The sequence below is a fragment of the Ursus maritimus genome, unplaced genomic scaffold (genome assembly GCF_017311325.1).
Source record: "Ursus maritimus isolate PB19 unplaced genomic scaffold, ASM1731132v1 scaffold_7, whole genome shotgun sequence".
Lineage (NCBI taxonomy): Eukaryota > Metazoa > Chordata > Mammalia > Carnivora > Ursidae > Ursus > Ursus maritimus.
The window spans coordinates 32,934,071-32,950,375 of record NW_024426885.1 but is presented as its reverse complement, the minus strand read 5'-3'; the positions used below and the strand labels follow the sequence as shown (position 1 = coordinate 32,950,375).

The 16,305-nt window shown below is 36.3% G+C and overlaps 1 protein-coding gene across 9 annotated transcripts in view; it reads right to left on the bottom strand.

The window, feature by feature from the left end:
- Nucleotides 1-16,305, bottom strand: part of LOC103667968 (protein FRA10AC1) — a 39,005-nt gene that overhangs the window by 12,808 nt on the left and 9,892 nt on the right. For 8 of the 9 annotated variants that reach the window (XM_008696258.2, XM_008696257.2, XM_008696255.2 and 5 more), the window contains 4 exons: nt 9,063-9,108; nt 6,910-7,023; nt 5,709-5,751; nt 1,502-1,620 (listed from right to left, as the gene is read on the bottom strand). In XM_008696258.2, the coding sequence (XP_008694480.1) occupies nt 1,502-1,620; nt 5,709-5,751; nt 6,910-7,023; nt 9,063-9,108 (322 nt within the window). The remainder of the gene's footprint in view (nt 1-1,501; nt 1,621-5,708; nt 5,752-6,909; nt 7,024-9,062; nt 9,109-16,305) is intronic. The other variant, XR_005833216.1, reaches the window with a different exon arrangement.

Sequence of the window (16,305 nt, the reverse complement as noted above, 5' to 3'; positions counted from 1 at the left end):
TATTAACATTTATTTTGGAGATGGGAAATGATTTAGACACAAAAAGGCATTCTGTTTCAAATACTGTTTCTCAATAAATAAGAACAGTATTTTCCTCTCACCATCTAGTCGAAAACTTGGCAATACTATATGCTTGAATATGTTATGATTCACTAAAGTACATGTAAGAATGAAACCTAGCTAATTATCTTCATAGCTGGAGCAAGGGAGCCCTCTCCTGTCCAAGTATTGTGTTAACATTTGGCTGAATCTAATGTAATCTATCACTAACTACATAATTTAAGTTTGATTCACTCTAAGTTATAGCCAATTTGACTCTATTGTGGACTGAAAAAGAAACTAGCAGTAACCTTTATAATAGCTAACTACACGCCAAGCACCATGCAAACTGCTTAAATCCTTTATCTCCTTTCAACTTCTGAACAATCCTGAGCTAGGAACTTGAGTTAGCATAACCATTTTACACATGAAGAAATTACAGCTTAGAGAGTTTAAGCACTACTGAGGAAGAAGTGACTGACTGATGGATTTGAATTTAACAATTATTTACTAAGTGTATGTGCACAGCACCATGCTAGGCTCCGAGGACATATATATTAAGCTCCATGATTTCAAGAAGCTCAGAAGCTAGTGAGAAAATCACAAAGGCCATGGTAATGAAATCCCAGTGTTATAACTTTACACTGACTTATAGATTATGTACTGTTTTACAGTGTTCAAATGCCTTTCACTCACATCACCCCTACTTATATGAGGAATATAGAACTGAAGAAGTTCAGGGACTAGTTCAAGGTACCGAGTCTATAAGTGACAAAGTGAGGAAGGAGAATATTGTTTGCAATATTATTACCATCTGCCCCAAAAGAATTAAAACCAACCTTGTTCTTGAAACTCTTATAAGTTGCTGTAAATTCATATCTAAATTCCCCAACCAAGGGGCGCCTGGGTGGCTCAGTCGGTTAAGCGTCCAACTCTTGATTTTGGCTCAGGTCAGGATCTCAGGATCCTGAGATCGAGCTCAGCATCAAGCTCCATGCTGGGCTCCGGCTCCACGCTGGGCATGGAGCTTGCTTAAGATTCTCTCTCTCCCTCTCCGTCTGTCCCTCTCCACTTCTCTTAAAAAAAAAAAAAAATCTTATCAATTCCCAAACCAGTTTTGACTACTATAAGATTTATTTATTTTTCATTTGGGAGGGAGAGAGAGAGCAAGCGAGGAAGGGGGAGGGCAGAGGGAGATGGAGAAAGAGAATCTTAAGCAGGCTCCATGCCCTGCACAGAGCCTGACTTGGAGTACGACCTCATGACCCCAAGATCATGACCTGAGCCAAAAACAAGAGTTGGACACTTAACCGACTGAGCCACCCAGGTGTCCCCCCCTTCAACTAGTATAAAACAGAAATCTAAATGCATTCACCAAATAAATTCTATATTTGACACATTTAGCAGATTACATTTTACGTTAAAAACTGTGAGTAGGTATTATATTTTAATTCCCTTGTACCTTTTTCCTTTTTCTTTGAGGTCTCTTCTGCAGAAGATAATCTGGATTTTTTATGTGATGACTCCTCATAATCTTTTTTGGTTTTATCCTTCCTTTTTTTTGACTTGACTTCTTTTCTCCTTTATGTTGAACAATATAAAATTAAAGTTAACTTTTTCAACTGACCATTATGAAAAATAAGAACCAATGAGCAAAAAAGTCAAATCAGTTCAAGTAACTTATTTTTACAATGTAATTTATATAAGAAAGCCTTAAATGAGTTATTTTAGGTTAGTATATTAATTAAAGACAATACTGTAAAATAATGAAGCCTAAAACTCTGAAACAAATTTTTTTATAAGTTCTATATACAAACCTTAATAAATATAAATCAGTTTTACTCATTTCCTTCTTTTTATTTTCTATCATTTAGCCTTTTTTTAATTACAAAAACAAATGTCATTTCCCTCCATGTAATTCATAGCTACCTATACCTTGAAAAAACACATAAAAGAAGAAGAAATGCTGTAACAGCTCTAAACCACCACTAAGTAGAAAATTCTTCTGTTAAGAATAAAAGAATACAGTAAAGGCATAAAGGAATAAGGATGGAGGGGTTTACTGTTAACGCAAATGTCTACTTTAGACCATTTGCCCTTTTACTGCTGTAGCTTAATCTCTTCTAGGCCAGGTTTACAAGGCTGCCAGTACCACGGTTGGCAAGTAATTGATTTTAAGTGGTTAAGAAAGGAAATACGAGATAGAAAAAGGTGATAATGCTGAAACTGGGACCAGGAAGGAGAATAAAGAGAAAACAAAGAGGTTCAGTTTCAAGAAACTTGCTCATCAGACCTCCCAAATTAAGGTCCTTATACCAAATGTTGTAAGATTATTTAAGGCAGTAACCACTTTCTGCCTCTCATAAGAATCATTTCAATTTTGAAATGAAGCTCGAAAGTCAAGGTCAAAAAAACTCTCTGGTACCTAAAGTCTCACTGATGGAGAGGGGAAATAAAGGTTAGGCTATTCAAGTAATCTAAAAAATTCTGCCAATTTCAAGAATTTAAAAATTATTAATTACTTAATATTTATTTTTAATAACTAAAATAACTAAAATATGCTTTAATAAAGCATATTTATAACACAGCTGATTTTAAAATATACTGACATATACATTTTATAAAGTTGCAGAATCTCACTGTTAGACTTTCAACTGTTATTCAGGCCTTGAAACTTGACCATCACAATAATGGAAGGTGACAGATTTTTGTCTGAACATCTTCAATGCCAGGGACCCCATTTTGCTTAACTTCCCATTTGCCAGGCACTATGTCAAGCACTTTACATGCACTTTCATTAAACCCCATGATAACCTTGGCATCCTCATTTTTAGAAGCGATAAAATTGAGTCTTACAGAGGTTAAGAACCTTGCCCAAAGAAGACAACTAGTAAGTGGAGAAGCTGAGAGGAATACACAAGGGTCTGGTTTCAAAGCCCATGATCTTATTTATATATACTGCACATTGCAGAACACTGATATTTCTCCCCCACTCAACATGACAGACACATTCTAGCTCACTTGACAGGAGTCTGATTTTAACATCTGAAATGAGAATAAAGGTACAGAATTCTGTGTAAGAATGACAAACTCCAAATAATACATTGTTTAAATGAGACATAAGTGATACTCTATGTAGAAAACCCATAAGACTCTACCCCAAAATTGCTATAACTCATACAGGAATTCAGTACAGTGGCAGGATATAAAATCAATGCACAGAAATCAGCTGCATTTCTATACACCAACAAGGAGACAGAAGAAAAAGAAATTAAGGAGTCGATCTCATTTACAATTGTACCCAAAACCATAAGATACCTAGGAATAAACCTAACCAAAGAGACAAAGGATCTGTACTCAGAAAACTATAGAATACTCATGAAAGAAATGGAGGAAGACACAAAGAAATGGAAAAATGTTCCATGCTCATAGATTGGAAGAACAAACATGAAAATGTCTATGCTACCTAAAGCTATCTACACATTTAATGCAATCCCTATCAAAACACCATCAACTTTTTTCACAGAGTCGGAACAAATAATCCTAAAATTTGTATAGAACCAGAAAAGACCCCAAATAGCCAAAGGTATGTTGAAAAAGAAAACCAAAGCTGGTGGCATCACAATTCTGGACTTCAAGCTCTATTACAGAGCTGTAATCATCCAGACAGTATGGTACTGGCACAAAAACAGACACACAGATCAATGGAACAGAACAGAGAGCCCAGAAATGGACCCTCAACTCTAACCACGGTCAACTAATCTTCAACAAAACAGGAAAAAATGTCCAATGGAAAAAAGTCTCTTCAACAAATGTTGGGAAAATCGGACAGCCACATGCAGAAGAATGAAACCGGACCATTTCCTTACACCATACCCAAAAATAGACTCAAAATGGATGAAAGACCTCAATGTGAGATAGGAATCCATCAAAATCCTAGAGGAGAACAGGCAGCAACCTCTTCGACCTCGGCCGCAGCAACTTCTTCCTAGACACATTGCCAAAGGCAAGGGAAGCAAGGGCAAAAATGAACTACTGGGACTTCATCAAGATAAAAAGCTTGTGCACAGCAAAGGAAAAGGTCAACAAAACCAAAAGACAACTGACAGAATGGGAGAAGATATTTGCAAATGACATATCAGATAAAGGGCTACTATCCAAAATCTATAAAGAACTTAGCAAATTCAACACCCAAAGGACAAATAATCCAATCAAGAAATGGGCTGGGGCGCCTGGGTGGCTCAGTTGGTTAAGCGTCTGCCTTCGGCTCAGGTCATGATCTCAGGGTTCTGGGATCGAGCCCCATGTCAGGCTCCCTGCTCGAGCCCCGTGTCAGGTTCCCTGCTCAGTGGGAAGCCTGTTTCTCCCTCTCCTCCCCACTTGTGCTCTCTCTTGCTCTCTCTATCTCTGTCTCTCCCTCTCTCAAATAAATAAATTCTTTAAAAAAAAAAAAATGGGCAGAAGACACGAACAGACATTTCTGCAAAGAAGACATCCAAATGGCCCACAGACACATGAAAAAGTACTCAACATCACTTGGCATCAGGGAAATACAAATCACAACCACAATGAGATACCACCTCACACCAGTCAGAATGGCTAAAATTAACAAGTCAGTGAACAACAGATGTTGGCGAGGATACGGAGAAAGGGGAACCCTCCTACACTGTTGGTGGGAATGCAAGCTGGTACAGCCACTCTGGAAAACAGTATGGAGGTGCCTCAAAAAGCTGAAAATGGAGCTACCCTATGACCCAGCAATTGCACTACTGGGTATTTACCCCAAAGATACAAATGTAGTGATCCTAAAGGGCACCTGCACCCCCATGTTTATAGCAGCAATGTCCACAATAACCAAACTATAGAAAGAGCCCAGATGTCCATCCACAAAGATGTGGTGTATATATATACAATGGAATATTATGCAGCCATCAAAAAAATGAAATCTTGCCATTTGAAAAGACATGGATGGAACTAGAGGGTTATCATGCTAAGTGAAATAAGTCAATCAGAAAAAGACAATTATCATATGATCTCACTCATGTTGGAATTTAAGAAACAAAACAGAGGATCATAGGGGAAGAGAGGAAAAAATGAAACAAGATGAAACCAGAGAGGGAGACAAACCATAAGAGACTCTTAATCTTAGGAAACAAACTGAGGGTTGCTGGAGAGAAGGGGGTTGGGATGGGGTAACTGGGTGAGGGACATTGGGGAGGGTATGTGTTGTAATGAGCACTGGGTATTACATAAGACTGTGAATCACAGACCTGTATCCCTGAAACAAATAATATAGTATATGTTAATTAACTGAATTTAAATTTAAAAAAAGAAATGAGACATAAGCATCACTTTATGAAGATCTGCTTTACAAGACAGTTTCCAAGAATATTATGGTTTCTTAACACTGACTCCAAACTAAAAATTCTAGCATCTATCTACCGCCCTGCACAGGCCTACATGTTTAAAACTGCTTGGCTAGAGTAAGGCATGGCAAACTTCCAGTGTTCTGGTATATGTGTATGGTGTACCACAAAGTAATGCCGGATATACAATCAGTTAATTAAACCATCAACCACTCAAGTCCACATTTAGACATTCAGTGCAGGTAAGTGACTATGTCCAAGACTACTAAAGATTAACAACAGCATTTTAAAAGATAATATTACCTGTGATGAAAATTTAATTTAAAGGAACATTCTTGGCATAATCCTAAAAAAAAAAAAAGTGACACCACTGAAAGACTGAATTTGAATTAATTGTACTGCCATTTTACCTTTAATATCATACATTCTCATGATTCCTTATATCCCTTTTTCAGATTATCTGAAAAAACAATCTAAAAGAACAATCTGATTCTCTCCCCCCAAAAAATTCATATGCATAATAAAAAGGGTAAGAGGATGCTTGAGGAATTGAAAACATTCTAACATTACTTTAGGAAAAAGTGCTGTCAATTTATTCTAAAAGCAAACTCTGTTTCACATACAGCATTAATGTGTGTCTCACATCAAAGATAACTAATAGCAACAGTGTGGGTAGAGTCACTTCCTCTGAAGTGCTTTCAGAGCGTGCAAATAGAAAAGAGCTTTTCAAAAAGTTCCACAATTGTGGCCTCTTCTTTTGCCTTAATCTCAGTTCATACCAGCTGACTTTTCCCCATGAGCACTTCCAGGGGCAACTTCTGCACTGGTGTGCATTAAGTAGCACATGAGGAAATTCTTCACTCCTACAGGGAGTAGGCAGAAAACTCTGAAGCACATTTATTTAAGACCCAGAGAAGGTTGCTAACATGATGGACTGAAGAAGCTGACACATTAAGACTAGCTTAATTTATGAAGAAAGAAGAAAGAAGGAACCACAGATTCTAAAATATGCATGCATATTAAGAGAAAGCTGCTATACTCTGGGGTATAACCTTAATAAGCTTTTAAAACTGATATCAAGAACAATTATGCCATCCTAAAACTTTTTCTTTATTGACACAAAGAGAGTGTATTTATTGTCCACACCACAACAATACGGCTACCAGGTAACATGAGATTTTATGTTGCCTTTTCTGATATTCTGCATCTCATTCTGCATTGGTGACATTCTCATGTTAATGGGAAGAGGTCTTCACATTACAAATTATAGGTTTACATTTGGCATTAGAACTGTTTCAGATAAATGTCACGTAATGCTGAGAGTATAAAAATTGTAGGCTCAAAAGTTATTTGTCACTTTGGGAAACTCAGAAAAAAGAGCACTTCCAAGAAAGATATATTAAATTTTTTAAATTAAATTTTAAATTAGTCTATATATTTTAAAATCTAAATTACTACATAAACTTTGAAGAAATCAATTATATACCATCTAAAGTCAACTTACTTAATTTAACAAGTGCATTTCTCTTTTCACCATGCTCAATATAACCAAAATTAACTTCCCAACTCTTCAAGTCTTCTTTTTTATCACAACATTTATTTCCACAGAAAAACTGGCCTGCAATAAAGAAAGGAATATTAGCTATGATAGCTGGTGACAATGTTTATTTGTACAATCTGGGAATTACTCCTGAAATTTACTCTTAACATACATAAATTCTTAGTTCTAGGTAGTCAGCTTTAAAAAATAACTGAGCATAATAACTATAGTATGCTCAATAAATGTATATACAAGTATTAAATCAAAGAGCTGAAGAAAGGTTATAAAAAAAAAAAATCAGTCACAGAATTCTTGCCCATTAGAGATAACACTGTATAGATCAGGGTTTCAGCAACTCCCTGGTTAGGAAATCTTATACTTCAGAAAATGGAAGTACTAAAAAAATATACTCAGTAATACCCTAAAAGAATAAATATATTTCCACTGTACATGTATTTACACCCAGATGATTCCTTTTTAATATTTAATAATAATTTTTAAATTGATTAAAATTCTTATTTTAAGTAGTAACATTATGGCTTCTATTTTAAGTACCAGCATAAAATGGCACTTAAAGCACGTTTTAAAATGGTAGCACTCTGAGATAAAGTAAAATAAGTAATCAAATCCAATGTTCTAAATTTTAGAGTTACCTGACACTAAAATCACCACCACATTACCATGTCTACTGTATATTAAAACATTCTGTAAAAAAGGACTAACACTGATGACCTAAGAGAAAAAATTAAAAGAAACTACTCAACAACTATTTACTTTCACAGATGAACCTTGTATTTGTACAAAAAAGAATTTTTATCTCAATAATTTACACCCACAGAAAAAAATCTAAACTTTTCATAAAAAAGAAATTATTAAAATGAATTTTGAAAATTATCAGTCCAAACAGCCTGTAACTTTTCTAAATTGGCATTTTTTTTTACTCATTCCAAATGAACAGTTCATCAATCTGTGCATGTTCAGTAATGGCTCTATTGTTAAAATAGCAACAAAATTATAATTCTAAATCTGAGCAATAGCTTTCCCTTACCAACTAATCCTTTTTTCAGTTATAGTACCTTAAAGAACGCTCATCAGTTTTTTTAAAGGCAGACTTACTTACCATCACCTGAAAATTCCATTTAATAAAAGTAGAAAATTTTACAAGGGTGAGACATTTCAAAATTTCTCATTGTTTAGATAAAAACACAAACTAAAGTGTAATACTAAGAAAAGTTAAAACTAGCTTTAAATGTATTCTTTTTCCTTCTCCTTTAGAGTATCTTCAGGGCTGATCCTTCATCTAAAAAAAAAAAATTTCTACTCCTTAATTTTGCTTTATTGCAGATCCAGTTTTATACTTCACAGAGACATCCAATTCATGGAGGATGTAAAAGATCCACAATGGTGGCATCAATGTTTAATCATTTTAAAGTGCAACCTTTATTTTCAGTTTAAAGGTTCTTTAAATTATTAGTTTAAAATTATTTCCTAAATGCTCTTATGTAGTTTTCACGAGCATCAACACTTTAAAATGCAATTATCAATAAAGGGCTTTTATATCATGAGACAGTACAAAGATATTAATTTTTCAGAGATTTATGAGTAGATTACAACAACGCACAGAAAAAGCTTTTATTGATTGCCTACCAATGTTTGATCTTTTGACGTAAGACTAAATATTCGGGCTCAATCTCAACAACATCCCAAAGTAAGAACTAGCCTGTCCAAAAATTCTATTAGGTTCAAAGTGATATTTAATCTCTACATTCAAAATGTGATTAGACTGAAATACAGTAACACCAACTCATTATTTCAAATGTTGATAAAAAGAAAAACTCAAGTATTCACCCTTTATTACTTTCCTTTAACTCTTTAAACATTTTCTACTTAATCTCCATTGAATGTTCTAAAAGCAAAAATTTAAAGGTAAATATCACTAATGCATTATATTTTGACCTTTGCTAGTAATATAACATGAATACACTGTCTCTAACTTTACTTTTATAGATAACCATTTATTATATACATGAGCAATAATCTTACCCAATGACTTCAATTCAATAATATAACAAAATAACCTTATCCTATTAAAACGTAAAATTTCAAAAAAGAATTACCTTTTCCTGAAATCACTTCTTTTTCTACTCGCCACCTAAATCCAAACTAACGAGATAAAAATTACATTTATGCCAGTGTAAATTTAAACACTATTTAAATTGTATATACATCTAAACGTAGAGCCAACAATTGACATGATGACATTTACTAACCTATAAAGCAAACCTAATTCACCAGGAGGGGAAGATGGCAGGGGAGTAGGAGGACTGTAGGCTTGACTTGTTCCATGAATACAACTAGGTAACTATCAAATTACCCAAAATACCCCAGAAATCCCATCTGTAGATTGGCAGAACAAACTCCACAACTAAAGGTAGAGAAGAGGCGACATCACAGTAGGTAGAAAGTGTGGAGATGTGGCTTTGGAGAAAAACAAATTGTGTCTGGTAGGGAGGGAGCTATGGTTACCAAGAAGGGTGACAGACAGAGTAGCACATGGGGTGGAGCGGGGCGGTGCACGGGGCAAATGAATCCACATAGCAACTGGCTTCAAAAGCAAGAGGTCAAATTTGGTGAGTTCTTGCAACCAGCAGTGCTTAAAGCCTGGAGTTTTAAAGGTCAGCATGCTTGGCTCTGGGAGACCTTGGAGGACACTGGGGCTACTCTTGGACAAAAGGGCAGGGCAAACACCCCGTGGATTATACAGTGCAGAAACAGTGATCTGAAGAGTGCCTGGGGCATACAGCGCAGAGGTTAGCTGCCCATCTCTGAGCATGTCCCAGAAAGGCAGTGTTCATAGAAAGACCCCTCTGGGCATAAAGAAACTGGCCAGCAGCATTTCCCTCCCCTGCCCCTCAGCATAAACACAGGGCCACCTGTGGAAACCAGAGCAGTGCTGACACTCACTACCTAACTTGCTTACACCAAGCCCGGCCTGCCCCCATGCTCCAGAGAACCCTCACTGCCCAGGCTCGCTTGCCTCGGTCCCAGCACAGTGGGCCCCCTCCTGCAGATGACAAGCCCAAACCCATTCCACACCATGTCTCCCTACCCAGGAGTTTTGCAAGGCCTTGGTTCCGGCAGTGGCAGTGACAGGTCTCATTTCACAAGCAGACCAGAGCACGCCTAGTTAAAATGGACCACATTTAGGCCAGAGACCAAACACTGCCTATGACAGGCAAAGAGAATCTTAGCAGACAACTGGCCTGAAGGATAAAGCAGCCAGGACACAAAAGCAGAGTACACACTGGAGACACTGCTAGAAGCACCAAGCCCTGGAGCATAGGGGACACTACACTGCAGGGCACTATGGGACCTCTTCTTCATAAAGCCAGTACCCTCAAGAACAGGAGACATAGCTGACTTTCCTAACACACAGAAACAAGCACAGAGACTTAGACAAAATGAGAAGACAGAGGAATTTGTCCTAAATGAAAGAACAGGACAGGCCATGGCCAAAGATCTAAGCAAAACAGACATAAGTAACATGCCTGATGGAGATTTAAAGCAATGATCATAAGGATACTCACGAGACTTGAGAAATGAGTGGAAGGCATCAGTGAAACCATTAACACAGAGATAAGGAATAACATAGCAGAGATAAAGGGCTCAATAAATGAAATGAGAAACATTCTTGACGGAATAAACAACAGGCAAGAAGAAGCAGAGGAATAATTAATGACCTAGAAGACAGAGTAGCAGAAGGTAATCAAGATGAACAAAAGAGAGAAAAAAAATTATGCAAAGTGATAATAGACTTAGGGTACTCAGTGACTCCATCAAATGTAGTAACATTTGTATTACAGGAGTCCTAGAAGAAGAGAGAGAAAAGGGGGCAGAGAATTTATTAGAAGAAACAATAGCTGAAAACTTCCCTAATCCGGGGAAAGAAGCAGTTACCCAGATCTAGGAGGCAAAGAATCCCCAACAAAATCAACAAAAGCAAATCCACACCAAGACATATTATAATTAAAATGACAAAATATAGTGATAAAGAAAAAAATATTAAAAGCAGAAAGACAAGACAGTTACATACAAAGGAAATCCCATAAGGCTATCAGCAGATTTTTCAACAGAAACTTTCCAAGCCGGAAAGGAACGGCATGATCTAGTCCAAGTCCTGAATGGGAAAAACCTGCAGCCAAGGATACGCTATCCAGCAAGGCTATCATTCAGAATAGAAGGAGATAAAGAGTTTCCCAGGCAAACAAAAACTAGAGGAGTTCATGACGACTAAACCAGCCCTGCAAGGAATATTAAAGTGGACTCGTTGAGGTACGCCTGGATGGCTCAGTTGGTTAAGCGTCTGCCTTCAGCTCAGGTCATGATCCTGGAGTTCTGGGATTGAGTCCCGCATTGGCTCCTTGCTCAGCAGGGAACCTGCTTCACCCTCTGCCTGCCTCTCCCCTGCTTGTGCGCGCTCTCTCTCTCTCTGACAAATAAATAAAATCTAATTAAAAAAAAAGAGTTTAAAAAAATAAAATAAAATAAAATAAAATAAAGGGGGACACTTTGAGAGGAAATGAAAAACCGAAAATGAGAGTATGAAGGTAGGAAACACAAAAGCAGTAAAAATGAATACTTCTGTAAAAAACCAATCAAGCAACTCACAAAATAGCCACAGTAGACAACAAAAAGAAATAAAAGGCCTCCAAATCGGTAAGGAGGAAGTAAAACTTTCACTATTTGCAATGACATGATACTATATACAGAAAATCTTAAAGACTCCACCAAAAAATGACTCATCAACAAATTCAATCAAGTCACAGGATATAAAATCAATGTACAGAATCTATTGCATTTCTATACACCAATAATGAAGCAACAGAAAGAGATATTAAGAAAACAATCCCATTTACAATTGCACCAAAAATAATATGATATCTAAGAATAGACCTAACCAAGAGGTGAAAGACCTGTACTCTGAAAACTATAAAACGCTGATGAAATAAAGTGAAGATAACACAAAGAAATGGAAAGACATTCCATGCTCATGGATTGGAAGAACAAATATTGTTAAAATGTCTATACTACCCAAAGAACTCTACACATTTAATGCAATCTCTATCAAAATACCAACAGCATTTTTCACAGAACTAGAACGAACAATCCTAGAATTTGTATGGAACTGCAAAAGACCCTGAATAGCCAAAGCAATCTTGAAAAAGAAAAGCTGGAGGCATCACAATTCCAGACTTCCGAGTTACATTACAAAGCTGTGGTAATCAAAACAGCACAGTACTGGCACAAAAAAAGACACACAGATCAATGGAACAGAACAGAAAACCCAAAAATGAACCACAATTATATGGTCAATTAATCTTTGAAAAAGCAGATAAGAATATCCAATGGGAAAAAGACAGTCTTTTCAACAAATGGTGTTGGGAAAACTGGACAGCAAGAAGCAAAAGAATGAAACTGGACAACTTTCTTTTACCAAACACAAAAATAAATTCAAAATGGATTAAAGACCTGAAACCATAAAAATCCTAGAAAGGGCACAGGCAATAATTTTTCCGACATTGGCCATAGCAACTTTTTTCTAGATAGGTCCCTTGAGGCAAGGGAAACAAAAGCAAAAATAAACTATTGGGACTACATCAAAATAAAAAGCTTTTGCACAGTGAAGGAAACAATCAACAAAACTAAAGGCAATCTATGGAATGAGAGAAGATATCTGCAAATGACATTCTGATAAAGGGTTAGTATCCGAAATATATAAAGGACTTACACAACTCAACACCCAAAAAACAAATAATCCAATTAAAACATGGGCAGAAGACACGAACAGACATTTCTCTAAAGAAGATATAGAGATAGCCAACAGACACATGAAAAGATGCTCATCAGGGGCGCCCAGGTGGCTCAGTCATTAAGCGTCTGCCTTCGGCTGAGGGTGTGATCCTGGCATTCTGGGATCGAGCCCCACATCAGGCTCCACTGCTGGAAGCCTGCTTCTTCCTCTCTCACTCCCCCTGCTTGTGCTCCCCCTCTCGCTGGCTGTCTCTATCTCTGTCAAATAAATAAATATAATCTTTCGGAAAAAAAAAAAGAAAAAGATGCTCATCATTTATCATGAAGGAGATATAAATCAAAACTACAAGGAGCTATCACATCACACCAGTCAGAACGGCTAACAACAACACAGGTTTTGGTGAGGATGTGGAGAAAGGGGAACCCTCTTGCACCACTGGTAAGAATGCAAACTGATACGGCCACCCTGGAAAACAGTATGGAGGGTCCTCAAAAAGTTAAAAATAGAACTACCTACAATCTAGCAATAGCACTACTGGATATTTACCCAAAGAAACAAAAACACTAATTCAAAGGGATGCATGCACCCCTATGTTTATAGCAGCATTACTTACAATAGTGAAGATATGAAAGCAACCCAAGTATCTATCGACTGATGAATGGAGAAAGATGTAATATACATATATACATACTCTACATACAACAGAGTATTATTTAGCCATAAAAAATGAAATCTTGCCATTTGCAACAACATGGATGGAGCTAGAGTATGATGCTAAGTGAAATAAGTCAGCTAAAGGAAGACAAATACCATATGATTTCACTCACATGTGGAATTTAAGAAACAAAACAGATGAGCAAAGGGAAAAAAGAGAAAGACAAACTAAAAAAAAGACTCTTAACTATAGAGAACTGATAGTTACCAGCAGGGAGGTGGAGGGGGAGGATGGTAACATAGGTGATACAGATTAGGAGTGCACTTGTGATGAGTACGAGGTGATTAAAATAAAAAGTAAAAAAAAAACCACAAACCTAATTCTCATTGTGATAGCTTTTTTCCTCCTTATAGGGTTCCAGGTATTTAAAAATACATTTGAACAATTACCAAGTTATCTGTTAAGGAATACTATTTTTTACTTTTAAACTACCTATTAAAAGGTACAGGTGTTAGGCCATAAGATACCTAATAAAAATATTTATCTTGTTTTATGACACTGAGAAAAAAAGAGGTTATGGTACAGTAAAGAGGCAATATACTATATTTTATATATATATGTAGCATATAGCAAAAGAGTTGGACTGTCTGGGTTTACATCTTAGCTCCACCACTTAACAGCTTTATAATACTGGACAAGGTATTTAATGTTCTTGTGCCTCAGTTTCTTCATATGTAATGCAGCGATAATACAATACCTACTTCTTTGGATTAAGAGGTTTAAAATGGGATAATACACACAAAGTACTTAGAATAGTACCTGGTACATAGTATCGCAGAGGTTAGCAAATTATGGCCTGCTGCCTATTTTATAAAGTTTTATTGGAACACAACCACAATCATTCATTCACGTATGGCTCTTTCCGCACTGGCAAAGTGATGCACAGGAAAGAGAAAGGGGACCCTCTGGAGCCCTAAAATGGAAAGCTGTTAAAACTTCGCTCCAGATTCCTAAACATAACTTTTTTGGCTAAAAATAATTTTTCTCCACTGTCTTTTTAAGATCTTTCATATTCATATGTTAATTTTCTGCAGTTTTAGTAAATGATTTCGTTTTCTACTCAGTTTACTATAATGGTTAAAAGCTCAGCTCTAGAATCATGCAGACCCAATGTAAGCTCTACCATTCATTAACTAGCTCTGTGGCCTTGGAAAGTCTATTGACTTCTCAGTCTACTTCCTTTTTATGGATTAAAAAACCCAATCTTATAGTTGTTGTATTAAGAGAAATAATTCAGATGAAGTGTTCAATGCCTGGTTAACTTTGTCTATTTTTATTTTATTGCCTATTATTTGAAGTAGGCAATTTTGTAGTTTAAATGCAACTGGGGGCTCAAATATTTGAAATTATTCTGATTAAAATCCAATAAAAATAAACCCCTCCCAGTCTAGGGGAAAAAATATAACATTCAAAATAACTCTGTTTAATTCTATTTTTAAGCCCTTACAGGTATGTAAGGATTGCTTGCCATCCAACATATATGTTGGGATGCCCACTGAAGCACAGACAAATGTGTACAGCAATAGTTTCCCAACTTTTTCTTCCATTCATTAATCTATTCAACAAATAACTATTAAGCAACTACTTACTGGGCTTGGCACTCTGCTGAAGATATAAGATAATTAAAATAGTGTCTATTGTCAAGAAGATTATAATTTTATAGGGGGATAAGAACTATAACAAACAAATACAGTATGTCCCACTAGTTAAAGGTTGTATAGAGGCTTTGCCTCAACGTGTTTTTACGTTCTTTCCTGATATACATTTTCCTGCTGGTAGCCTGGATTCAACACTGGAGTTACTCAGGATTTCGTGATAAATCTCCTTCTCTTACTCTACCGTCTAACACAAAGAGATCACACATGCAAGCAGTATAACAGACGGATCCTAACTTCTGAAAACACGAAGATCCATGAACATCTACTTGGATTTCTATGTAGAAGAAAAATAAACTTCTAGCTCATTTAAGTCAGTGTTATTTAGGAGTGCTTCAGTCCCTGCACCTGATTCTAATCCTAACTGAAGCAACAATCCACCAAATTCTCAATGATGAACGGGAAGAAGTAATAAGGAAGGGAACAGGTGTGTGGGACAAAGGCTGGAATTCACTAAAAATGCCCCAAGTAATAGGCACCGAGCAAGGAGCTGATTAATTAGAAGTAAATAAAACAGTCTTTGTATAAATAAAACTATGAGAAAATACATCCTAAGCAAGGAAATCAAAGGCACTATTCTTAACTCAAGCATGGTATGCCAAAAAAATAGTCATCTTTTCCCTTAGAAAAGATACCCCTCATATATATGGGGTAAGGGGCATATGGGAAATCTTTGTGCCCTCCCCTCAATTTTGTTGTGAACTTAAAACTACCCCTAAAAAAAAGTCTTGAAAAAAAAAAAGGCATCTGCCTCACTCCACATTTCCTATTTCTGATTTCTTACTTGGATTTACCCTCATATCTAATTACTCACCATGTTCTAATAGGAAAATGTAATTTGTTTCAAGATTATCCTCTTTAAAGTATGATTTCCAATAATATATTGTGTTTTTTAAATGGAGAATACAAATATTTAATTATTGTTTTATATACACTTTCTCCCCTCAACTAGATTATAGGTTGTTTTTAAAGGGCAGTCATGTTTTAATTCAGAGTGCCCTGCCCAGTCCTTAATAAATACTGAAAAGCAATCAACAAATGAGCCAGCACTGAAAAAGCTGCTTTATTATGTGCTCCTAGAAAGATCTGAATTTCATACTTGACTAGCAGTGTAGTAACTTCAAGTAACTCCAATTGCGGGGCCTTTTGGATTTGATGTGATCAATAACTAGTACAGG